This window comes from Bos indicus, chromosome 5, assembly GCF_029378745.1.
Source record: "Bos indicus isolate NIAB-ARS_2022 breed Sahiwal x Tharparkar chromosome 5, NIAB-ARS_B.indTharparkar_mat_pri_1.0, whole genome shotgun sequence".
Classification (NCBI taxonomy): Eukaryota; Metazoa; Chordata; class Mammalia; order Artiodactyla; family Bovidae; genus Bos; species Bos indicus.
In genome coordinates this window covers 103,185,821-103,210,520 of record NC_091764.1, presented here as the reverse complement: position 1 = coordinate 103,210,520, position 24,700 = coordinate 103,185,821, and the positions used below count along the sequence as shown (strand labels likewise).

At 42.7% G+C, this 24,700-nt stretch overlaps 3 protein-coding genes across 4 annotated transcripts in view; 1 reads left to right on the top strand and 2 right to left on the bottom strand.

Annotated features, from left to right (window-relative positions):
- The window catches only part of LOC139182962 (antigen WC1.1-like), a gene marked incomplete in the record, with an annotated part of 771,738 nt that overhangs the window by 192,732 nt on the left and 554,306 nt on the right, over positions 1-24,700 (top strand).
- The window catches only part of LOC109558596 (antigen WC1.1-like), a 50,529-nt gene that overhangs the window by 2,726 nt on the left and 23,103 nt on the right, over positions 1-24,700 (bottom strand). The window contains exons 4-11 of one of the 2 annotated variants that reach the window (XM_070788659.1): positions 13,093-13,402; positions 12,684-13,001; positions 7,357-7,862; positions 2,822-3,136; positions 2,040-2,477; positions 1,751-1,783; positions 575-667; positions 258-305 (exon numbers count right to left, since the gene is read on the bottom strand). In XM_070788659.1, coding sequence (XP_070644760.1) covers positions 258-305; positions 575-667; positions 1,751-1,783; positions 2,040-2,477; positions 2,822-3,119 — 910 coding nt within the window. In that variant the 5' untranslated portion in view covers positions 3,120-3,136; positions 7,357-7,862; positions 12,684-13,001; positions 13,093-13,402. The other variant, XM_070788660.1, reaches the window with a different exon arrangement.
- LOC109558598 (antigen WC1.1-like) overlaps positions 7,427-24,700 on the bottom strand; it is a 40,291-nt gene continuing 23,017 nt past the window's right edge. Inside the window, exons 6-8 of the mRNA XM_070788786.1 lie at positions 17,358-17,409; positions 16,968-17,282; positions 7,427-7,671 (exon numbers count right to left, since the gene is read on the bottom strand). Coding sequence (XP_070644887.1) covers positions 7,427-7,671; positions 16,968-17,282; positions 17,358-17,409 — 612 coding nt within the window. The remainder of the gene's footprint in view (positions 7,672-16,967; positions 17,283-17,357; positions 17,410-24,700) is intronic.

The following is a 24,700-nucleotide window of genomic DNA, read 5'->3' as shown; positions in this document are numbered from 1 at the left end:
ACTCAATTATTTTAACAAATTGTGCTTTACAGAAATTACTTTTAAAATCAGTGTGTGCCTGTTGTGATTCTGGACACAGAGAGCCCCACCCCAATGTGAGACATCACAGAACAGTCAGAGAAAGGGAAGGACGGACCCCATCTGGACACAATGGATGCCTCTGGTCCATCAAATGAAGACTGCTCCCCTTGCATCTCGTCTCTATGAGGGAAACTCTCCTCCCCAAAGCCCAGCTGAGGTAGGTCTACCTCTATTACCTGGAGCAGATATGGAGTCATTGTTGTCCTCACCATCTGACAGGAGGCCTAAAGTGGAGACAAACATCACACAACACACAGAATGACCCTCCCCACACTCACGGGACCTGTGTTAAGACTGGGAAGGGGCAGACCTGGATCCTGCAGTGTAGATGGGGGCTGGGGGCTCATGAGGCTCTGAGAGGCCACCCTGCCACTTTGGAGAGCTGCCTCTATAAGCCTGAGGCACACGTGGGGTCTGTGGACACTGAGAAGATGTTCACAGCCAGTGGGAGGTGACAACCAGAGGTCCCAGGAAGGCAGGCAGAGACACCCACCTGAGCTGCCCAGAAGAACCTCCTTCTGAGTCACAATGTAATCAAGCTTCTCATACACAGCTTCAGCAAGAGCATCTTCATAGCTGGATAAGGCTGAGAGATCCCCTAGCAGGTCAGAGATGCCACCCCAGACACCCCGATCCAGCAGACCCACCTTCATCTCCCCTATGCTCACACAGAGGCTGCCTCGACCTCAGCATCATCTCTTACCCCATGCACCGTGTTGGCACCTTCTCTCCTCATCTGACCTGAATCCACAGCTCAGCCCTGACTCTTTCTGGTCTCACAGGAGAGGCCATGACATATGAGAGTTCACACCCCAGCCCTAAGAACCTCTGTATGTTCAGCCTTAGAGCTCAGCACAGAGCACGTGGAGCTCTACAGACTCAAAACAGAGACTGGCCCAGGTTCCCCTCCTCACACCTGCCACATCTTCTGCCTGCATACACTCTCTCTGGTCCCCAGTTCCCCCTGCAGCCCTCCTCTGCACTCTGCTCTCCATCTGAGCAGCTGAGTCACCAGGATGATGAGGACCAGGAAGAGAAGGAACCCCAGGATGAGGCAGAGGACCGCAGGCAGGGAGAAGATGCCAGGAAGAGGATTTGAGGTTGGTCTGGCCCCTAAGGAAAGCAAGGCAACAGAGTGTGAAGAAGGTCCTGGGCACAGAGAAACCCCCCGTACCAGCATTTCTGGGGGCTCTGGATGATGGTGTCCTAGCCTCAGACACAAATATACTAATAGTGACTGGGCTCCTCCAGGTCTCATCCAGAGACAAATCAACTCCACTCCAGCCAGTGTGGCCCTGAGGCAAAGCCGGGGATTGTCAGGGAGCTGCCCTGCCGAGACAGCCTGAGGACCCAGCTCATCCCTTCTCCTTGGGCATCAAACAGTCCTGAGACCCGCACCTCACTGATGAGGAGCAACACTCAGGGGCAGGTAGGAGAATGGGAGAACTTTAGAATTTGCAACACCAGAACTAGACTGTCTTGGATCCTGGGCCTGAGAAACATGTGGCCCTGGGAACCAAGGCAGGGGCGTTCCCCATCATAATGCCCCAGCTCCTTCCAAACAGCCAGGACTCCTCAGGCTCTTTCATCTCCTGAGTTGTCAGAGAGCCCATAGAACAGGTTACCAGAATCTTAGTATTCTCCCCTGCCCACGGATGGACCACAGTACCTGCTGTAGTAGGGGGCAATGCTGTCCTTGCACCTAAAGAGAAAAACAGGAGATTGGGTAAAGGGAATTGGCCAGATCACAGGGTAACCCATTTTTCCCTCCTGAGCCCTGAAATCACCACCTCAATCTCCATGACATCAGTGCCCAGTCCTCCCAGCTTCACTGCGCTAGATCAGAGCCCCAGCACCCAGACACTCTCTGAACACAAACTCCCCACCACCCCCAGTCCAGCCCACTGTCCCCGTGCTGCCCCAGCTCACCCAGGGTGGACCCTGAGCCCCTCACTCACCAGAGCACCTCACACCAGCATCCTCCTCGTGCTTGCGGTCGCTCTGCCCCCAGGGCTCTGCAGCACAGTCCCACAGGGAAGACTCCCGGCCCCCACACCGTACCTCATTCAGCCAGATGCTCCCATTTCCAGGGCCAACTGCTGCAGACCGCATGGCTTCCAGGGCCTGGCCACAGCCCAGCTGCTGACACACCACCTCAGCCTCTGCCAGACTCCAGGAGTCATCGCACACGGTGCCCCAGGAGCTGCTGTGCCAGACCTCCACCCGCCCTGAGCACTTGCTGTCTCCCCCGCCCGAGCCGGAGCTTCTCTCTGTCTGAAAAGGCAGCAGCCCCTCCTGTGACTGCCCCGGTGGGAGGGAGCCCCTGGAAGCCACAGGGGAGGGGGCTGACATACCTTTGCAGGGGGCAGCAGTTGGACAGCTCTTGGGTCTTCTTCCTGCACACAATGGGGAAACAGTGGATCAGGGACAGCTGGGGGTGGTCCTGTCTCCACATAAGATTATCTAAGGTCTGACTCAGTGCAAATGACATGTGAAAACACAGGCTCATTATCTCCTGGTCTGAGACATTCAGTGCATGTGATCATCAGCTGAAATAAGTGTAACTGTTCATCATTTATTGGTCTCCACACCCCACAACAAATACAAACACACACACAGACACGGACACATAGACATTTTGTAGACTCAACTTAAAATCATCACTTAGATTGGAAAGCATAAATCACTCTAACAACATCCTTCCAGGTTGAGACAGACACAGAAAGAGACAGTAAATCACCTGCACACGAGATATAGGCTTCCTCCTTTGGAGAGCAGGAACTGTATTTCCAAGGGTCAGAAGGACACTGCCAGAGAGAGGTGTCAGTTTTCTGACACTGGATTCCATCTACCCACCAGGGCCTAGAACCTTCTCTAAGAGCAACAAAAGTGTCGAGGGTTCCACTGTCCCCACAGCCAAGCTGTCTGCAGATCACGGACACGGTGATGTCATCTATGGGATTACGGCAGACACCGCCCCAGGTCCCGTGGTAGAAAACATCCAGCCACCTAGCACACTGCTGGTCCTCGCTCACCATCCTGAGGGCCAGGAACTCTAAGATTGAAAGAGAGGAGACAGGACACAGTGAGCACTCCGCTCAGGGCTCTGGGTCTTCCTCTCTCCCAGAAACTGTGACCATACATCCCTGACCCAACTGCAGAGATGCCCACTAGTTGACAAGACTATTAAGAGAATAACAGGCAGGAAGGCTAGGGGTTTCCAAACGGAGGAAATAGCCTGCAAGTGTTAGACATTTTTATCTCTCTTAAGCAGCAGGAGGAAACAAACTAGTGATATTTTTTCCTTCTCTATACAAATTTAAATGGAGGTTTCTCTTAAAATAATGTGTTGCCATAATGTCACCTGGTTTCGCCTGAAGGTAACTATTCGCAAACCTAGAGATAACCAATGCCTTTTTCTTATGGAAATGTTTGTCTTAAGCTTGCAGATGACACCACCCTTATGGCAGAAAGTGAAGAGGAACTAAAAAGCCTCTTGATGAAAGTGAAAGTGGAGAGTGAAAAAGTTGGCTTAAAGTTCAACATACAGAAAACGAAGATCATGGCATCCAGTCCCATTCACTTCAAGGGAAATAGATGGGGAAACAGTGGAAACAGTGTCAGACCTTATTTTTCTGGGCTCCAAAATCACTGCAGATGGTGACTGCAGCCATGAAATTAAAAGACGCTTACTCCTTGGAAGAAAAGTTATGACCAACCTAGATAGCATATTCAAAAGCAGAGACATTACTTTGCCAACAAAGGTCCGTCTAGTCAAGGCTATGGTTTTTCCTGTGGTCATGTATGGATGTGAGAGTTGGACTGTGAAGAAGGCTGAGCACCGAAGAATTGGTGCTTTTGAACTGTGGTGTTGGAGAAGACTCTTGAGAGTCCCTTGGACTGCAAGGAGATCCAACCAGTCCATTCTGAAGGAGATCAGCCCTGGGATTTCTTTGGAAGGAATGATGCTACAGCTGAAACTCCAGTACTTTGGCCACCTCATGTGAAGAGTTGACTCATTGGAAAAGACTCTGATGCTGGGAGGGAGTGGGGGCAGGAGGAGAAGGGGATGACAGAGGATGAGATGGCTGGATGGCATCACTGACTAGATGGACGTGAGTCTGAGTGAACTCTGGGAGTTGGTGATGGACAGGGAGGCCTGGCATGCTCCGATTCATGGGGTCACGAACAGTCAGACACGACTGAGCGACTGAACTGAACTGATGCTAATATACTATGCATTTACCCCAAGCTCCATCTTCAAGGTTCCCAAGGTTCCCATTTACCCCAAGGTTCCGCCTCTTGGCTCAGAACCTACTTGACAAACCAGTATGTTATACTCAGATATTGTTCCCCTAATCTATGTAAATGAAACTATTTGTATGGTGGTCTGCCCTTCTTCAAGATTCAAGTTAATCATTTAATGGCCCAGGATAAACCATTTGGTGCCAAGATTATCCCAAAATGCATCTTATGGGTGACGGGCCTGGTGCCAATCTGAATTTTAAGCCATTCCTTTCTCTCATTAACAGACTGCTAGTCACTATATAACATCCAGCTGAAGACTAGCAGGGGGGTACTCTTTCTGCCCCCTTCAGATGCCTATGTCAGAAGCTTTCTCTATCTCCTTTATACTTTAATAAAACTTTATTATACAAAAGCTCTGAGCGATCAAGCCTCGTCTCTGGCCCCGGGTTGAATTCTTCTCCTCCAGGGGCCAAGAATCCCGACGTCTTTGCGTGATTCAACAACAACCTTTCACTACCATTGCCTCACTTCTACCTGATTATATCCATTTGTGTCTGTCTTTCTATTTCTACCACGATGGTGTAGTGGATACAAACAGAGAAAGACCTATCAGGCCACCTGCGGGATGGAGAACTGACTCCTGCTTCCTGAAAAAAATCCTAAAACGGTTTGTAGATGGAATGTGATGTGGGTATTTGGGGAGGGAAGCAAAATAACGGAGCCACAAATGTCCACATACAAATCCTTAGTACCTGTGAATATGTACCTGACGTGGCAAAAGGAACTTTACAGATGTAACAAACTTAAGGACCTTGGGATGTTTCAGATCAGATCAGTTAGCAACTGATATCAAAGCCTCTTGATGAAAGTGAAAGTGGAGAGTGAAAAAGTTGGCTTAAAGTCAACATTCAGAAAATGAAGATCATGGCATCTGGTCCCATTACTTCATGGAAAATAGATGGGGAAACAGTGGAAACAGTGTCAGACTTTATTTTTCTGGGCTCCAAAACCACTGCAGATGGTGACTGCAGCCATGAAATTAAAAGACGCTTACTCCTTGGAAGGAAAGTTATGACCAACCTAGATAGCATATTGAAAAGCAGAGACATTACTTTGCCAACAAAGGTCCGTCTAGTCAAGGCTATGGTTTTTCCTGTGGTCATGTATGGATATGAGAGTTGGACTGTGAAGAAGGCTGAGCATCGAAGAATTGATGCTTTTGAACTGTGGTGTTGGAGAAGACTCTTGAGAGTCCCTTGGACTGCAAGGAGATCCAACCAGTCCATTCTGAAGGAGATCAGCCCTGGGATTTCTTTGGAAGGAATGATGCTACAGCTGAAACTCCAGTACTTTGGCCACCTCATGTGAAGAGTTGACTCATTGGAAAAGACTCTGATGCTGGGAGGGAATGGAGGCAGAAGGAGAAGGGCATGACAGAGGATGAGATGGCTGGATAGCATCACTGACTCCATGGACGTGAGTCTCAGTGAACTCTGGGAGTTGGTGATGGACAGGAAGGCCTGTCGTGCTGCGATTCACGGGATCGCAAAGTGTTGGACACTACTGAGCAACTGATCTGATCTGATCTGAGTTAAATTCACCCATTCCAGTCCATTTCAGTTCAGCTGATTCCTAGAATGTCGACATTCACTCTTGCCATCTCTTGTTTGACCACTTCCAATTTGCCTTGATTCATGGACCTGACATTTCAGGTTCCTATGTAATATTGCTCTTTACAGCATCGGACCTTGCTTCTATCACCAGTCACATCCACAGCTGGGTATTCTTTTTGCTTTGGCTCCATCCCTTCATTCTTTCTGGAGTTATTTCTCCACTGATCTCCAGTAGCATATTGGGAACTTACTGACCTGGGGAGTTTCTCTTTCAGTATCCTATCATTTTACCTTTTCATAGACCACAGTTTAAACACCTCCTTAGCCACACTATCCTTTGAAATGGACAACCTGGCCGGTTTGGAATTTTTGGCGCGAGCTGGGTCCGCGTACGTTCACGGGCCGTTCCCCCTCTAGAGTCCCCCCGCCCGCGTGTGGGGAGCAGTGGGCCGAAGACCGCGGCCCGCCTGACCGCCCCGAGGTCTCCCGCGCCTTCCGCTGACCCGGAATCTGGGACTTTGCTGAGCTGCGCCCCGCCCACCCGCCTCAGGGTTTCCCCACGCCCACGGAGGTGAATCAGCTTCGGCCCTGCCCTGGAGGAACTCACAGTCTAGTGCGGTAGACGGTGGTCAGCAGATGGCATCCTACCCACTGAGAGGGTGCTCGAGGTGCCGCGGCCTCCATGCCTAAAGCGGAGTGTGTGTGTGGTGTCAATGCGGCTGTCTTCTGCAGCCTCTTTGGGGCCACAGGACCAAGCGCCATTTGAGTGACTCACCATACTCTGCCTCCCGGGGTGCCTGTGCTGGACATGCTCATGCCCGCCGAGGGCACCCCGCCAAAAAAATTAAAAAAATTAAAAAAAAAATGAAATGGACAACCTTTCCCAGTTCCAGTCAGAGGGAAATGTAAATGAGGGAGAATGGGCAGAAGAGGCGCTGTTGCTGAAGAAGAAAGACTCAAGCCAAGGAATTAGACCACACAGAAACCAGGAAAGGCTGGGAAAGGGGTCCTCCAGGAAGAACACAGCCCTGTGGACACTGGGATGTTGGCCCACGGAGACCCTCAACAGACTCCTAGCATACAGAACTGAACAGAGTAAGTCTGTGCTTTCATTACATCATCCACAGGATCTCCAGACTGTACTACCACAGGGAACTGAAGAGAGAGCCCTGCTTTCACATGGAAACTGTCAGAAACGGCTCTGCCAGGAAACACTACTGAGAAAAAAGGACCACAATCTCAGCTGCTGCAGGAGGAAGTGAAAGCACCTCATCTTCTCGTCTGCTGGAAAGACAGGCCCCATGGGAGGAAGCCTCCTTCTCTAGTCCTTTCAGCATCTCTCCTTCAGGGCTCCGATCCTCGTCCTCCAGAGCTCCACCCCTTCCCCAAACTGTGGACAGTGTGGAGTGCTGACCTGAGCAGATGAGTCCCGTGTCCTCCTTGTGTCTGCAGTCGTGCTGCCCCCAGCCCCGGGAAGAACACCTTCACACGTGGGACTCCTTTCCTGTGCAGTTCAGGTCGTCCAGCCAGATGGGCCCTGATCCCGCCCCAAAGTGAGCAGAACTCGTGGCATTGAGGACTTGTCCACAGCCCAGCTGCCTGCACACCACGTGGGCATAATCCAGGTCCCAGCCATCATCACAGATGGTGCCCCAGGAGCCCTGGTCAAGGATCTCCACTCTCCCAGCACAGTGACCACCCCCGTCAACCAGGCGGAGCTGTCTGCTGTCTGAGGAGAGAGAAATGGGACAATGGAGTGGTGACGGGTGGTGAGGGGGGAGAGGGGACAATGGGTAAGAAGGGTCTTCTGTCCTGTGGGACCCTCATCTGAGCAGTAGGGGGCGCTCTCCTCTGAGGCTTCAGAGCCTGCTGGTTCGGACACAGATTCATTGCACTGGGGAAGCACCTGGGTCTGGTTTCCTGCAGAAACACCAATGATCAGAGGGCTGGGAGGGTTAACGTAAAGAAAACTAAATTAAGGTTAAAAAATGACCTAGCAGTGGAGCCTGAAATGAAAGCTGTGGCATATTAGTAAAGTTATCATAACTTTAGTATCCACTTTCTCTATGGAGAATTCTGCTTCTGACAGTGCCATAATTTGGGTTTAAGCCAAGTGTTGCACTAAGAATGAGTTGAATAAGGTATGTTACTCCTAAATCTATCCCTAAGTAGAAGAAGCAAAACAAAATCCTTTCTGAAGAATTTCTACAATTTTTCATCTTCAGTGTCTATCATTTAAACAAACACTTATACAAAAGAGATTTCTTGGAAACTCAAGAGGCAAAAGGAAACATTGGAAAGAATATCCCAGGGTATCCAGCTATTAGAGTTACCAGACAGAGAATTTATTTGATTTTTTTAATTTATTATTTTTACTACTGGAAGATAATTGCTTTACAACGTTGTGTTAGTTTCTGCTGTACAACAATGTGAGTCAGACAAAAGTATACATATATACCCTCCCTCTCAAGCCTCCCTCCCTCCCCATCCACCATCCCACCCTTTTAGGTCATCACAGAGCATCTATCTGAGCTCCCTGTGCTATATAGCAGCTTCCTGTTACCATCTGTTTCACATGTGACAGTGTATACATGTCAGTGCTACTCTCTCAATTCATCCTGCCCTATCCTAACCACCGCAGTGTGTTCCCATCTGTTCTCTAGGTCTTCATCTCTATTTTTGCCCTGAAAATAGGTTCACCTGTACCCTTTTTCTAGATTCCATTGACAGAGAATTTAAACAGCCATGATTAAAATGCTCATAAAATTAACTCACAAGATATGTATCTTGGAAAGGAAATGATTACAAAAACTCTAGAGAAAAAAAAACTTAATAGCTGGAATTAAGAACTAGAGAACGAGTGTATCTCAGTGGTAGATCAGCATAAGGTAGAAAGAGTACAATGGAAGATCAGAGGACAAATATTCCTCTATTTAGAAATGCTGGTCACATGGTAAGTGTCCCAGTTATCATGCTGTAAAACAAATTCCCCCCAAAACTTAGCAACTAAAGCAAAACATATATACTTCAGTTTGCTTATGATTCCCTGGGTGTAATCTGAGAAAGACTCAACTTGGCAGTTCTGTCTTGGGGTTTTTCATGTGGTTGCACTTAGATGTCATCTGGAGCTGAAGTTTTCTGAGACTTGACTGAACTGTGGTTAATAACTGTGGAAATTCCCTGAAGTATTTTAGAGATAAAGGGACATCACGTCTGCAACCTAATTCAGAAAGAGTTTACATATTTAGGGACAAATGGAACAGGAGGGGGACAGACAGAAAAAGAGAGGGAGACAAACAGAGAGATAAAGATTAAAGCAAAATAGGACTTCCAATTCAAGATGGCAGAGTAGAAAGAGTGAATATGAAATAGAAAAAGTGAAACATACTAGATAAAAGTAAAAGACCATGTTTCACTTTTTCTATTTCATATTCAGTGCTCCCATTTCATTTAGTTTATGTTCTCCAATTTCTCCATCTCTTCTTTTTTTTTTTTTTTTGATGTTCTTTCTCAAGCCTTTATCAAGTGTAGTAGAAAAGCTTTTGTAAACATATATAGTTATGTATAATATGTATATTTTAGAAAACATAAATTTTTGCCTAACTAAAAAGTTTATGACATTTTGATTCCACTTGTTTGACTTAGTATGAATAGAATGCTAGATTTCTGATTTAAAAATAGATATGCAACAAGTAACAGTGGTTTACTGTACAGCATAGGGAACTATAAGCAATATCTTTTAATAACCTATGATGGAAAATAATTTCAAAAATAATAATGTGTATTTGTGTAACTGAATCACTTTGCTGTGCACCTGAAACATTGTAAGTCAACTACACTTCAATAAAAAATATGTATTTAAAATATATGTATTTTTTAAAAAGATTAAAGCAAAATACGAACATTGGGAAATCAGGTAAAGGTCATCTGGGAATTTTTATATTATTTCTACAGCTTTTCTTTAAGTCTCAAAAAAAATATTAAAAGGTGAAACAAGTCCAAAAAATTCATTCTTAGGACACTTTTACACACAAAAAAATATGAATAGCAATCAAAAACAAAATGCCTAAGAGGAAACCTAGTAGAAGATGGGCAAAACCTCTGAGGGAAATTCAAGACCTAACTGAATGGAGGAATATATGATGTCAATGAATTGGGAGACTCAAAATTGTTAATCATCCTCAAATTTATACATAGATTCAATCTAGTCACAATCAAAATACATTTAGGCTTTTTTTTTGGGGGGGGGGTGGTGGAGGTGAAAAGTGACAAGCTGATTCCAAAACTTATACAAAATCCAAAAGGCCTATAAAGACCAACACAGTTGGCAAGAAAAGAAACAGCATTAGAGGAGTTAATAAAAAGTAACACTCATAAATTAAAATCATTCAGACAGTGTAAAGATACAATACTTAAGAAATACAGTATTGGTGCCAGGACAGACAAATAATACAATGGAACAGAGTAGACTGTCATAAAGGACAGACACATATGCCCTTCTGCTTATGACAAAGGTGACACTGCAATGGGGAAAGAGCCTGTTCAGTAAAGGATTCTGAGTCAGTTGGATGTCCATATGAATCCTGGAGAAGGAAATGGCAACCTGACCCTTGTCTTACACAGATATCAATCCCAGAAGAAATGTACAATTATATGCAAGAGAAAGTAATTAAATTGCTATAATATTTCACCATGAAATATCTACCTTTTGAGACACAGATGCAAGAACAGACATTTGGACTCACTGGGAGGAGTTGTTGTTGTTGTTCAGTCGCTCAGTCATGTCTGATTCTTTGCAACTTCACGGACTGCAGCACACCAGTCTTCCCTGTGGTTCACCATCTCCCAGAGCTTGTTCAAACTCATGTCCACTGAGTCAGGGATGCTATCCAACCATCTAAACCTCTATCGTCCCCTTCTCCTGCTTTCAATCTTTCCCAGCATAAAGGTCTTTTCTAATGAGCCAGCTCTTCGAATCAGGTGGCCAAAGTATAGGAGCTTTAGCTTTAGCATCCGTCCTTCTAATGAATATTCAGGACTGATTTCCTTTAGGATTGATGGGTTTGATCTCCTTGCGGTCCAGGGGACTCTCAAGAGATTTCTCCAACACCAGAGCTCAAAAGCATCAATTCTTCAGCATTCAGCCTTCTTTATGGTTCAACTCTCACATCCATACATGACTACTGGAAAAACCATGGCTTTGACTATATGGACCTTCGTTGACAAAGTAATGTCTCTCTGCTTTATAATATGCTGTCTAGGTTGGTCGTAGCTTTTCCTTCAAGGAGCAAGTGTCCTTTAATTTCGTGGCTACAGTCATCATCTGCAGTGGTTTTGGAGCCCAAGAAAATAAAGTCTGCCAGCTGGTTCCATTGTTTCCCCATCTATTTGCCATGAAGTGATGGGACCAGATGCCATAATCTTCATTTTTTGAATGTTGAGTTGTAAGCCAGCTTTTTCACTCTCCTCTGTCACCTTCATCAGGAGGCTCTTTAGTTCCTCTTCACATTCTGCCATAAATGTGGTGTCATCTGCACATCTGAGGTTATTGATATTTCTCCTGGAAACCTTGATTCCAGCTTGTGCTTCACCCAGCCTGTCATTTCTCATGCTGTACTCTGCATATAAGTTAAATAAGCAGGGTGACAATACATGGCCTTGGCGCACTCCTTTCCCAATTTGGAACCAGTCCATTTTTCCATATCCTGTGGTCACTGCTGAGTTTTCCATATTTTTTGGCATATTGAGTGCAGCATTTTCACAGCATCATGTTTTAGGATTTGAAATAGCTCAGCTAGAATTCCATCTAGCTCTGTTGGTAGTGATGCTTTCTAAAGCCCATTTGACTTTGTACTCCAAGATGTCTGGCTCAAGGTGAGTGATTATCTGAGTTATTAAGATTATCTGGGTCATTAAGATTTTTTGTGTAGCTCTTCTGTGTATTCTTGCCACCTCTTCTTAATATCCTCTGGTCTGTCAGGTCCATATTGTTTCTGTCCTATATTGTGCCCACCTTTGCATGAAATGTTCCTTTGGTATCTCTAATTTTCTAGAAGAGATCTCTAGTTTTCCCCATTCTATTGTTTTCCTCAATTTCTTTGCATTCTTCACTTAGGATGGCTTTCTTATCTCTCCTGGATATACCTTGGACCTCTGAGTTCATATGGGTATATCTTTCCTTTTCTCCTTTGCTTTTCACTTCTATTCTTTTCTCAGCTATTTGTAAGGCCTCCTCAGACAGCCATTTTGCCTTTTTGCATTTCTTTTTCTTGAGGATGGTTTTGATCACCACCTCCTGTACAACGTCATGAACCTCTGTCCATAGTCCTTCAGGTAGTCTATCAGATCTAATCTCTTGAATCTATTTGTTGATGGGGGGATGATTTGAGAGAATACCATTGAAACATATATATTACCATATGCAAAATAGATAGACAAGAGTTTGGTGTATAATGCAGGGCTCCCAAATCTGGTGATCTGTGACAATCTGGAGGGATGGGGTAGGGAGGAAGATGGGAGGAGGGGACAGGATGGAGGGGACAAATGGATGCCTATGGCCGATCCATACTGATGTATGGTGAAAACCATCACAATAATATAAAGTAGTTATCCTCCAATTAAAATAAATAAATTTTAAAAAGAGAAATTACCTTTTAAAGCCAGTTCTCCCTACTCTCTGCTCTTGGGGACATTTCACTCTAGGAGCATCCTAAGTACCAGTAGCCTTTCCCTCTCTCTTACCTGAGCAGATCACAGAGGCTGTGTTGGCACAGGAACAGTCAGGACCACCCAGAGCAGTCACAGGGCAACTCCACAGGAAGGACTCAGCCCCTGAGCAGTGAAATCGGGCTGTTGATATCCGATCACCTCCTTCCACCAAGTGTGGTCCTCCGGGGGTGGAGATGGCAACTCCACAGCCGAGCTGACGACAGACAACATTGGCATTGGCCAGACTTCAGTGGGAGGCACAGAGCGCTCTCCATCGTCCAGAAATGTTCATCTCCACCTGCCCCTCACACTGAGAGGAGCCGTTTGTCATGAGCTGGACTTCTGAGTATGCTGGATACGAGACAAGAGAATTTCAGAAATATCTCATGATTTCTCATCTGAACAGAGTGTGCAGGAAGGTTAGTCCTGACCTGCATCTCACCTGAACAGACGAACTGAACAGCTCCACTGTGGTGACAAGTGCCCGCTGGACAGGGCACTCTGGGGCAGGACCAGAGCTTAGGCTCCTCCCCCTCACACCTGAACTCTTCAGCCCAGACCCGGCCATCTGACTCTCTGAAGAGCTCATGTCCCAGGACTGACACAGCTTTGCCACACCCCAGCTCTGCACAGATGACTTGGACAGTGGGGAGTGTGAAGTTTCCATCAGACACTGGGATCCCGGTCTTCTCCAGAATAAACTTCTACTCGCCCTGAGCAGGGTCCATCCTCTCCAACCAAACACACAAATCCTGAGAGAAACAAATAAATAAACCCACTGCATGTTCATGATCCTGGCTTGGCAACTGGAAACATGTCACAGGCAATGGTGTGAAAGCTTTTATTTTCCAGGACTGAGGCATGAATAGAAAATTTGACAGTCTCAGAATTGCATTTTCATGGGCGAGTTTCAGAAAAGAAATCCAGAAGGATTTGCAGAGTCAGTTTGGAATGGCTGAATTCCGAAAACCTATATTTGATGTTGGTTAGGATGTGAATTCCTCATTTAAGGGTCTGGAAACTATAGGGCCCAAGGAAACTGCACTGCAATGGGCATCAGACTTGGGTACAGAACTGAACTAACCCAGAGTGAAATAGGTCCTTGGGATTCAAGAGTTTAGAGAACTGAGATCCAGACAAGTTTAGAAGGCCATCCTGACATTTCTGGGGCTAGAAGTCCAGCCGGATTTTTCTCAGGAGTCAGTACTCAAGTCACTGATACAAGGGAAATCAACTGAGAGATCTGAGTGCAGGTCAATCTATAAACAGACATATGACTCATGGAAGGAAAGCTAGATACTATAACAAGTCTACTTCTTATGTTTCCCATGTATTTCTCATAATCTCTGATGGTGAAAAATTCCAAGAATTTCTTATCCAACTTGAATTGTGAAAAGAAATTGTCCACAGATGAGTTTGAATATGAAGAAAGGTCAGAGTCATAGGAGAAAGGGTTGGTCCTAGCCATCTTTCAAGAAAGCCTAGGATTTACCAATGAACCCAGGAGAGAATGAGTTCTCAGTGGGACTATACAAGATGACTAACTGTGTTGATTAGTTCATATTACTGGTTTTCTTCCAACACATGAGAATCTTAGCAAATGCTATGGAGTGGAGGTAATTTAATGTTTTTAAATTCTATCTATATGCTAAATGGTGCTTCCCAGGTGGCACTAGTGGTAAAGAAGCCCCCTGCCAATGCACAAGTTCAATCCCTGGGAGGAGGGCATAGCAACCCACTCCAGTATTCTGTCCTGGAGAATCCCATGGATGAGGGAGCCTGAAGGGCTACAGTTCATAGAGTCACAAACAGTCAGACATGACTGAAGAGACCTAGCATGCACTCATATGCTAACTGCAAACTACTTTCCTATTTCTTGAGAAATAGTCATCATGCTGTAAAAAAAAAAAAAAAAAAGGAGAGGGAGAATAAGAGAAGACAGAGCAAACAGCCATATATAATTTACAGATTTCTACATTACAAAAGCCTCAATATGGATGAAAGAAAGATTTGGGGAAAATATTTGTCCAGCAAGTTTTTAACACACTTTACCCCTTCCATTTGCTCCTTCCATCTATGACTTAACCCTGTTTCCCTTTCCCATTTCTCCCACTGCAGACAAGAGAAAACAATCCTAAGAGCTACAAATGGATGGAAAAGAGACTCTGAAAGGGAAGAACTTCTGTAGGAGTGGAGTGTGGGTGGGATGAGGGGTAGGTTAAACTGGGAGTGGATGGAGTATGAAACTGAAAGAGGGAGACTAAGGGAAAGACTCACATGATTTGACCTTCAGGGACCACATTTTGGATAGAGGAAAGGTAACCTAATGAAAAAAATAAAACTTCTCATCATAAAGAACAATTTTTAAATACATTTGCCTGATTTCTGACTGTGCTTATAATTATTTATGTACACAGTGGAATTCTTTTTGGTAAAGGACTCTGATTTCATAAGTATGAGAACATTGAAGGTTCAGAAAGAATATTTCAACAGAATAAAAATCTACTATAGAGAACAGGAGAGAACAGAAAAGACACTATAGAAATTAATGAATCAAAGGACCAGCTTGACCACTTATCCAAGAGGCAATGGTGAGAGCCAGGATGATCTGTTAGCCTTTGTTACTTACCCACTTTCAACTCCCCAGCCCAGGTTAGGACATCTGGTGTGGTCTGGCTGGGAGTTTGGTCATAGGATACACATTCTAATTAAAACATTTTTACTTAACAGGTTGTTAGTTTCTATATCAATCCCATGAGATTACAAATTTAAAAAGAACAAGAAAGAAATATTTCTTGTATGCTATTTCATATACCAAGATACATGCTAAACACTCAAATATATGCTGAATAATCAATAAAGTCTTGTACACATCAGGATAGATACTTCTGAGACATATTATTATTGCTTTTTTATTTTCTACTTGATTTTAAATTTTATATGAAAGGATATGTGTGTGAAAATTGTAAGAAAATTTGTGCAATAGGAGGCTGGTGTGAGTGGATAAAGGTATTAAATATAATAAAAATACATCCTTGTCTGGTCTCTTGTTGTACAGACCTCCTGTATCCTTAGGCACACGTAGCATCCTCCACACCACACCTGGACCCGCAGTGATGCTCAGAGAAACCTATATGGCCTTTGACATCTCCCATTGCCCTTCTTTTTCCTCTTAGCTACTATAAGTCTCCTCCACCTTCTTCAAAAATTACAGGTGTCCTCTTACTCCTATTCCTATCAAACAAGCCCCCAAACACAATTCTCTTATATCATTGAAGACATCAGGTATAAAATATGATTTACTACCACAAAACATAGGAATTCATATTTTATTGCCTATATCTTTGACTTGTCAGTGTGTGGCTAAGTGTTCCTCCAAAATTTTGGTTAATACAGAGGCTTTAAAGAAAAAAAAAGAACAGACAATCCTTTCTAGTAACAATGAAAGGAGAACCCAGACTCAGAACATTTCATCCACAACTCTATTGTCCTACCAGTCAAAGAGCTATGAATATTCAAATCTAAAATTTCAAAGGGGACTTGCAATTTGGCACAAATCCATAAGTTCCTCTCCGATTTGTTTGATGATGTCCCCCGTGCCTCCACTCCTACTAACCTAGCACAAAAATGTGTCTCGCACTATATATACAGAAAGGACTCCGTCCTGGAAGGTACAGCCTCATTCTAGCCCTTTCCTCCCATGGGCTTACTGTGCAAAGCAGGTGCATGTGGTGATTTGCAAATGTTTCACTCTTCCAAAAGTAAATTGTATAAAAATGAGTATCAATTTTCATTGGGATATAGATTAAGCTATATCAGGTAAGATCACTGGAGAAGAAATAGCAGAGACTTGTAAGAGGAAAGTAGCAATAAATGAAGCCCATCAGGAAATCAGTCCTGAATATTCATTGGAAGGACTGATGCTAAAGCTGAAACTCCAATACTTTGGCTACCTGATGGGAAGAACTGACTCCTTTGAAAAGACCCTGATTCTAGGCAAGATTAAAGATGGGAGAAGAAGGGGAAGACAGAGGATGAGATGGTTGGATGGCATCACCGACTCAATAGACATGAGTTTGAGTAAGCTTTGGCAGTTGGTGATGGATAGGGAAGCCTAGCATGCTGCAGTCCATGGGGTAGCAAAGAGTCAGACACCACTGAGTGACTGAGCTGAACTGATCACTCACAGATACTTTATGCATTCAAGGAGGATATCTCAGACGTCTCTAGCCTACACATCTATTGCCCTGGTGATTAGACACCAGCTTCCTTGGAGCTTTCTGTTCTTTCAGTCAGTGGGCAATTCACTGATCATACCTGAGCAGATAACTCCTGCATCCTCCTCATGACCGCAGTTGTGCCGCCCCCGGCCCTGGGAAGGGCACTGCCACACGTGGGACTCCATTCTTTCACAATACACATGATCCAGCCAGATGGGTATTGATCCCGCCCCAAAGGGAGCAGACTCCACGGCACTGAGGACTTCTCCACAGCCCAGCTGCCTGCACACCAAACGGGCACCGTCCAGGTCCCAGCTGTCATCACAGATGGTGCCCCAGGAACCCTGGTGAAGGATCTCCACTCTCCCGGCACAGGGCCCGCCCCTGTCCACCAAGCAGAGCTGTCTGCTGTCTGAGGAGACAGAAATGGGACAATGGGGTGCTGACCAGGAGATGAGAAAGATCTTCTGTCCTGTGGGACCCTCACCCGAGCAGTTGGGGGCGCTCTCTTCAGAAGCTGATGCTGTGGAGCCATTGCCCTGTGGAACATTTGGATCTGGTTTCTTATGGAAGTGATAAGAGTATAACAAGGATGAAAAAGGACAAAAACAGGAAATATTACTACTAGGTAGTCTGAGACAGATGGTGTTACAAGGTCCTATCAGAGTTAACATTCTGATTTGTAGAGCTCTGCACAGAATCTGAGAAACATTTACAGGAAATGTTGGTCTCTCTACCCTGAGGGGTTAAATGAGTTCAGAGTCACAGGATTAGGCTGGTAGCTGTATGTATTCTTTACAAGCTACACACTCTTGGTCATTGACTTTAGAATCAGGCAGTGGCCTCATCAGAAGCCTCGGGGAGCAGCCATCAATCCTCTATCATTAAAATCGTTCTCCTTGGTATAGTCATGAGAACTGAAAAACAAATGGTCTGTGAGACACCATGGTTTACCCCAGAATAGTTCACTTATGATTCTAAGCTTCAAACTCCAGATCTGGATACTTAGTTTCAAAAAAATATAATCTCTTTGAGTAGATTAAACAACCCTGCGTGAGAGATTATGTCAGAAGATATTGACTGACATTGGCCAGATTCCACTGGGAATCACAGAATGTAGCTTCTTCTCCCAAATGAATATAATCACTCCTTGGACTTTGTGTCAGGAATTGCTATTATCTAAAATTTGGAGTTATTTGTTCTCTAGGGGAAAATATGTATTTCTAACTCTCAGAGCAAAAATATGTTATATTCCTGCTTTGAAAGCCTTTGAACAAACAATATTGACAGACACACTGCATTATTCTCTCCTTTGATACATAACCAGTCATGGAAAGAAAGGTTAAATGATGTCTATCACTGTCGTAGTTTAAGTAAGTGAAAAGTAGAGAATAAAACCTCAAATTCTGTACTTCCATGAAGAATGGAAGAGAAAGCAGGCCAATGGTCTTGTTAGACACAACTTTAAATGGTGGAAATTTTCTTTAAGTAAAGGTATCACTGGAAAAGACTCTGATGCTGGGAGGGATTGGGGGCAGGAGGAGAAGAGGATGAGAGGATGAGATGGTTGGATGGCATCACCAACCCGATGTACGTGAGTTTGAATGAACTCCAGGAGTTGGTGATGGACAGGGAGGCCTGGCGTGCTGCAATTCATGCAGTCGCAAAGAGTCAGACATGACTGAACGACTGAACTGAACTGAAAAGTATCAGAAATTTGTGGACACAACATGGACTAAATATGTTAAAATTCTCAAGAGTGAAGATCATGTAATACGTTTCAATGTTAGCCAAGGATCTACAGCTTCTTTTTCTCTGGAGGAATTTCCCAATTTGGTGCCTGGATTAATGGCTCAGAATTTGGGCTCAGAGAAACACAGGACTCCTATTTGGACAGAGAAGCCAGCATAATTTGGGGTTACCTGGTGGTGAGACAGAATTGGAGACCTGAAAGCCTTTCTCACACAACAGATTTTTTTCCTCGAATACGTGCTCATTATACAAGCCATGAAGCTGGCAGGAAGCCAAAGATCTATGTCAAAAGTCTTGGAGAGCAGAGTAGATATTCCCTCATTCTCTTGGGTGCTGAGCTACCAAAATATCTCAACCAAAATCTTTGAAGGCCCATGCCACATGGACAGAGAGATAAGAGGTGGATTGAGTGCTACCAAAACCGCAACCTAGACTTGTTACAGCTCAGTTCTCAGTTGTATTTATATACTTGAGTGATCTTCAACCCTTCTCTTACTTGCTTAACAAAACAGAATATGAATCCTCTCAAGGGTTAGAAAATGTATCTGGAGGATCATTTTTTCAATGCTGAAGACATGGGATGACATGACATATTAACAAAGTGAAATAAAAAGAAAATAAGAGAAGGCAGAGACTCACATGATAGAGGTGCTGGAGTTAGCAGATATAGATTTTAACTAAGATCAATATATCGAGGAAAAAAGAGGAAATGAGAGAATAAATGGTGAAAAGATGAAAAACATTAACAACTTATTATAACTATAAAAATCAAGGAACAGCTACCAACTGAAAATAAAATGTCTAGAGAGTTGAATTAGTAAGTTTAGAAGAATTTTAGATAGAAATCAACACAGAATTACTGACTTAGAGGAGTCCTAGAGATGAGAGATGAGAAGAAGAAGGAGTGGGATAGGAGGAGAAGAGAAGCTAAGACAGAGGGACAGAGCAGCAGAAGTAATAATTGAAGATATAATAACTGATAATTTTTTAAAAAATGGATGGATGGGCATGAAAACTCCCACACCTAGTAAAGCTGCTGAAAATCAAAGGAAAAAGGAAAATTTGGAATAATAACAGATATGTTTAATACAAAAGAAGGGGGAAAAGAGAGGAAAAAAGAACATAATGCATGTGGGTCAATTAAAAGGAAATGACAGATACTAGCCCAACAATACCAATAACTGCACTTACAGTAAATTGATTACTGCTGTTGCTAAGTCACTTCAGTCGTGTCCAACTCTGTGTGACCCCATAGACAGCAGCCCACCAGGCTCCCCCATCCCTGGGATTTTCCAGGCAAGAGTACTGGAGTGGTAAATTGATTAGATACTTCAAATTAATGCCCATCTTGATAAAACCACAAAATCCATGTAAATGCTACCATGAAGATATTCAGCTTATATATGAGGGTAAAGAAAGGTTGAAAGTAAAATGATGGGGAAAATGTACATACTGTGTGAATCCTAACTGTAAGAAAACTGGAATAGCTATATAAATGTCACAGAAAGTAGACTTCAAAGCAAGATGTGCTAATTGAGTTAAAGAGGGTATTTTCATGATTATAACAGGATACACCCTTAATGAAGATATTATAGATATTAAAATCCAAGAAAATGTCAAAACATTGCTTTGAAATATAGAATAATACTTGACAGAATGAAGAACAGAAATAGACAAAATCATAATCAAAATGTGGGGACTTTAACATGCATTTTGCAATAGCATGCAGACCAAGTATACAAAAAAGAATGAAGAACATAGCAGATGTAAACAACAGTTAGCTAAATAACATATATAGAGCAATACACCCAACAATGAAAGAATTTGTTATTTACATTATTGTAAATTCACTGGAAAATTTCATTCTTAAATGATCATCAGTTCAGCTCAGTTCAGTCGCTCAGTCATGTCTGACTGCAACTCCATGGACTGCAGCACGCCAGGCCTCCCTGTCCATCACCAACTCCCAGAGTTTACTTAAACTCATGTCCATCGAGTCAGTGATGCCATCCAACCATTTCATCCTCTGTTGTCCCCTTCTCCTCCCACCTTCAACCTTTCCCAGCATCAGAGTCTTTTCAAATGAGTCACTTCTTCCCATCAGGTGGCCAAAGTATTGGAAATTCAGCTTCAGCATCAGTCCTTCCAATGAATATTCAGGACTGATTTCCTTTAGAATGGACTGGTTGGATCTCCTTGCTGTCCAAGGGACTCTCAAGAATGAAACGAGTCACCAGTCTAGGTTCGATGCATGGTACTGGATGCTTGGGGCTGGTGCACTGGGACGACCCAGAGGGATGGTATGGGGAGGGAGGAGGGAGGAGGGTTTAGGATGGGAAACACATGTATACCTGTGGCGGATTCATTTCAATATTTGGCAAAACCAATACAATATTGTAAAGTTTAAAAATAAAATAAAATTTAAAAAAATTAAAAAATTAAGAATTAAAAAAAAAGAGTCTTCTCCAACACTACAGTTCAAAAGCATCAATTCTTTGTTGCTCAGCTTTCTTTATAATCCAACTCTCACATCCACACATGACTACTGGCAAAACCATAGCCTTGACTAGATGGACCTTTGTTGACAAAGTAATGTCTCTGCTTTTTAATATGATGTCTTGGTTGTTCATAGCTTTTCTTCCAAGAAGTAAGCATCTTTTAATTTCATGGCTACAGTCACCATCTGCAGTGATTTTGGAGCCCCCCAAAATAAAGTCTGTCGCTGTTTCCACTGTTTCCCTATCTATTTTCCATGAAGTGATGTGACCGGATGTCATGATCTTAGTTTTCTGAATGTTGAGCTTTTTCACTCTCCTCCTTCACTTTCATCAAGAAGCTCTTTAGTTCTTCACTTTCTGCCGTAAGGGTGGTGTCATCTGCATATCTGAGGTGATTGGTATTTCTCCCAGCAATCTTCATTCCAGCTTGCGCTTCATCCAGCCCAGAATTTCTCATGATGTACTCTGCATAGAAGTTAAATAAGCAGGGTGACAATATACAGCCTTGACTTACTCCTTTCCCTATTTGGAACTAGTCTGTTGTTCCATGTCCAGTTCTAACTATTGCTTCCTGACCTGCATACAGATTTCTCAAGAGGTAGCTCAGGTGGCCTGGTATTCCCATCTCTTGAAGAATTTTCCAGTTTGTTGTGATCCACATAGTCAAAGACTTTGGCATAGTCAACAAAGCAGAAGTAGATGTTTTGATGATCATGTGATAGAACAAAAACCTTCAGAGAATTGAATTTATACAGAATATTTACTTTGACCAGAGTGAAATTAAGTTAAGTATTAATAAGAAAATATACTTAGCCATTCCTACTGAGAAAATTAAGAAATATTCTTCCAAAGAATTCCTGGGTCTGGAAATAACTTTCAAACTTGAAAATATTGTGAAATAATGGTAACAAAGATATGCTGTAACTAAATTCTTCCAATGCAACTAAAGTAGTGTCTAAGGGAAATTTATACCCTAGATTTAGAAAAGAGGGGAGACAGAAAATGTAAAAATGTAAGCTTTCATTTAAGAAGCTAGGATATGAGAAATAAAGCCTAAAGAATGTATAAGATTGGAATTAATAAAGAAAAAAATAAAGTTAATCTAAAAAAGAAAGTAAGCATAAGACAAAGACAACAGAGGAAAGCCGTTCAAACATGGCTCACTGAAAACTGATCAACACTGCGCAATACTAATCAAGAGCAGAGAGAAAAAACTTAATACCAGAATGAAAAGGCAAATCACTATAAATTATACAGATTTTTTGGTCATAGTTTTGAGGTGCAATATACACATTTAATGTGGATAAATATCCAGAAGAGTTCCAGTTTCTCCACAACCTTGTCAACATTTGTCTTTTTTTTAAATTAGAGCGATTTTGACAGGTGTAAGATGACATCTCATTGTGGTTTTCATTTACATTTATCTGATGATTAGAGATGTCAGTATATTTTCATATACCTGTTAGCTATTCATATGTCTTCTTTGGAGAAATGGCTAGTCCCTGACTAATTTTTTTAATCAGTTTATTAGAGGTTTTGCTGCTGTTGCTTTTGTTTTGCTCTTGAGCTGTAGGGTTCTTATATATTTTGCAAATTAATCCCTTATATGATTTGCTATAAGGTGCCTTTTCACTCTACTGTTGTTTCTTTTACTGTCGTGCTGGTGTTCAGTCATTCAGTCATGTCCAACTCATTGCGACCTCACGGAGTATAGCCTGCCAGGCTCCTCTGTCCATGAGATTTCCCAGGCAAGAATACTGGAGTGAGTTGCCATTTCCTTCTCCAGGGGATCTTCCTGACCCAGGGGTTGAATCCATGTCTTGTGTGTCTCCTCCACTGGCAGGTGAACTCTTTACCACTGAGCCATCTGGGATAATCTCACTTGTCTATTTTTACCTATTCTTTTGGTGTCATACCCATGAGATCATGAGATAATATATTTTTATTTTGAAATTATAAGTAAAAATACCACATATCTAAAGTGTAATTCCTAACTGGTGACAGTATTACACCCATACACAGCAAAATAAATTTATATGCAGTAAGGTTTTAAATATTATTTAGTGGAATTATAAAATCATTTGTAGAAAATAAACTTGATTAAAAGTTCTTTTGAGATGAAGAATGGCATTTGAAACATTGCAGTAAAGGCATAGTCAAAAAACTAAAACATTACAAATTTGATCACATAACCTCCCATATACATATACAAACCTAAAATCATACACAAAAGATGGGGAAATATTTCCAAATAATGTAAGAAAAATGGTAAATTATGTTAGTTTATAGAGTTCTTAAAAATAAATAAGAAAATTTGTAAACTATTCTAGAGAAAAAATTGAAGATAGAGAAAGATATCTGAAACACCTATAAATATTTACTTATTAATCACTCTCCACATTCAATAACAAATATAAACACAGGCGTCTACAAAGGCACACACACACACTAACACACCCCTGAATGAAGGAAAGACCTTGCATACTTTAATTCCCCTGTGTTTATTCTATTAGGACAGTGCTTACACATTGTATGCACTCATTCAACAAGTATGGATGGAGAACATTTTCTAAATACCATGATAGTGAAGTGAAGTTGTGAAGTTGCTCAGTTGTGTCCGACTCTTTGCGACCCCGTGGACTGTAGTCTACTAGGCTCCTCTGTCCATGGGATTTCCAGCCAATAGTCCTGGAGTGGGTTGCCATTTCCTTCTCCAGGGGATCTTCCCAACCCAGGGCTCGAACCTGGGTATCCCGTGTTGTAGACAGATGCTTTACCATCTGAACCACCAGGGAAGCTGGACAAATACCATGATAAGTGCTTGTTAAATATTTATTAAATAAATGAGCAGATGAATAAAATTCAGTGAAATATATTTTCTTTAAATCAATGCTAATCAACAAATAGTGAAGCAAATATAAATTAATGATAATGGTTTATGAAAATAAAGTGTATTAAAGAAAATTAGTCCATAAACACAGAATAAATTTATATTTAAAATTTCACTTCCATAATTTTTAATATAAATTTATTTATTTTAATTGGAGGCTAATTACTTTACAATATTGTTTTGGTTTTGCCATACATCAACATGAATCTGCCACGGGTTTCAGTGGAAAATTGTTAAATAGATTCTAAACTACTCTCATCTATTATTCAATATGACATACGCACAAGAGAATATTTCTGTAGTAAGAAGAAACTCTGTAAGGGAATATACAGATTTACCAAGTAGACTTCAGAAAAAGATAGACAAATAGCTACTGAGTAAAGCAAAACCCTCCTTGCTATTCTTTGGACCTCTGCATTCAAATGGGTATACCTTTCCTTTTCTCCTTTGCTTTTTGCTTCTCTTCACAACTATTTGTAAGGCCTCCTTGACAGTCATTTTGCTTTTTTGCATTTGTTTTTCTTGGGGATGGTCTTGCTCCCTGTCTCCTGTACAATGTCATGAACCTCCGTCCATAGACCATCCGGCACTCTCTCTATCAGATTTAGTCCCTTAAATCTTTTTGTCACTTCTGCTGTATAATCGTAAGGGAATTTATTTAGGTCATACCTGAATGGTCTAGTGGTTTTC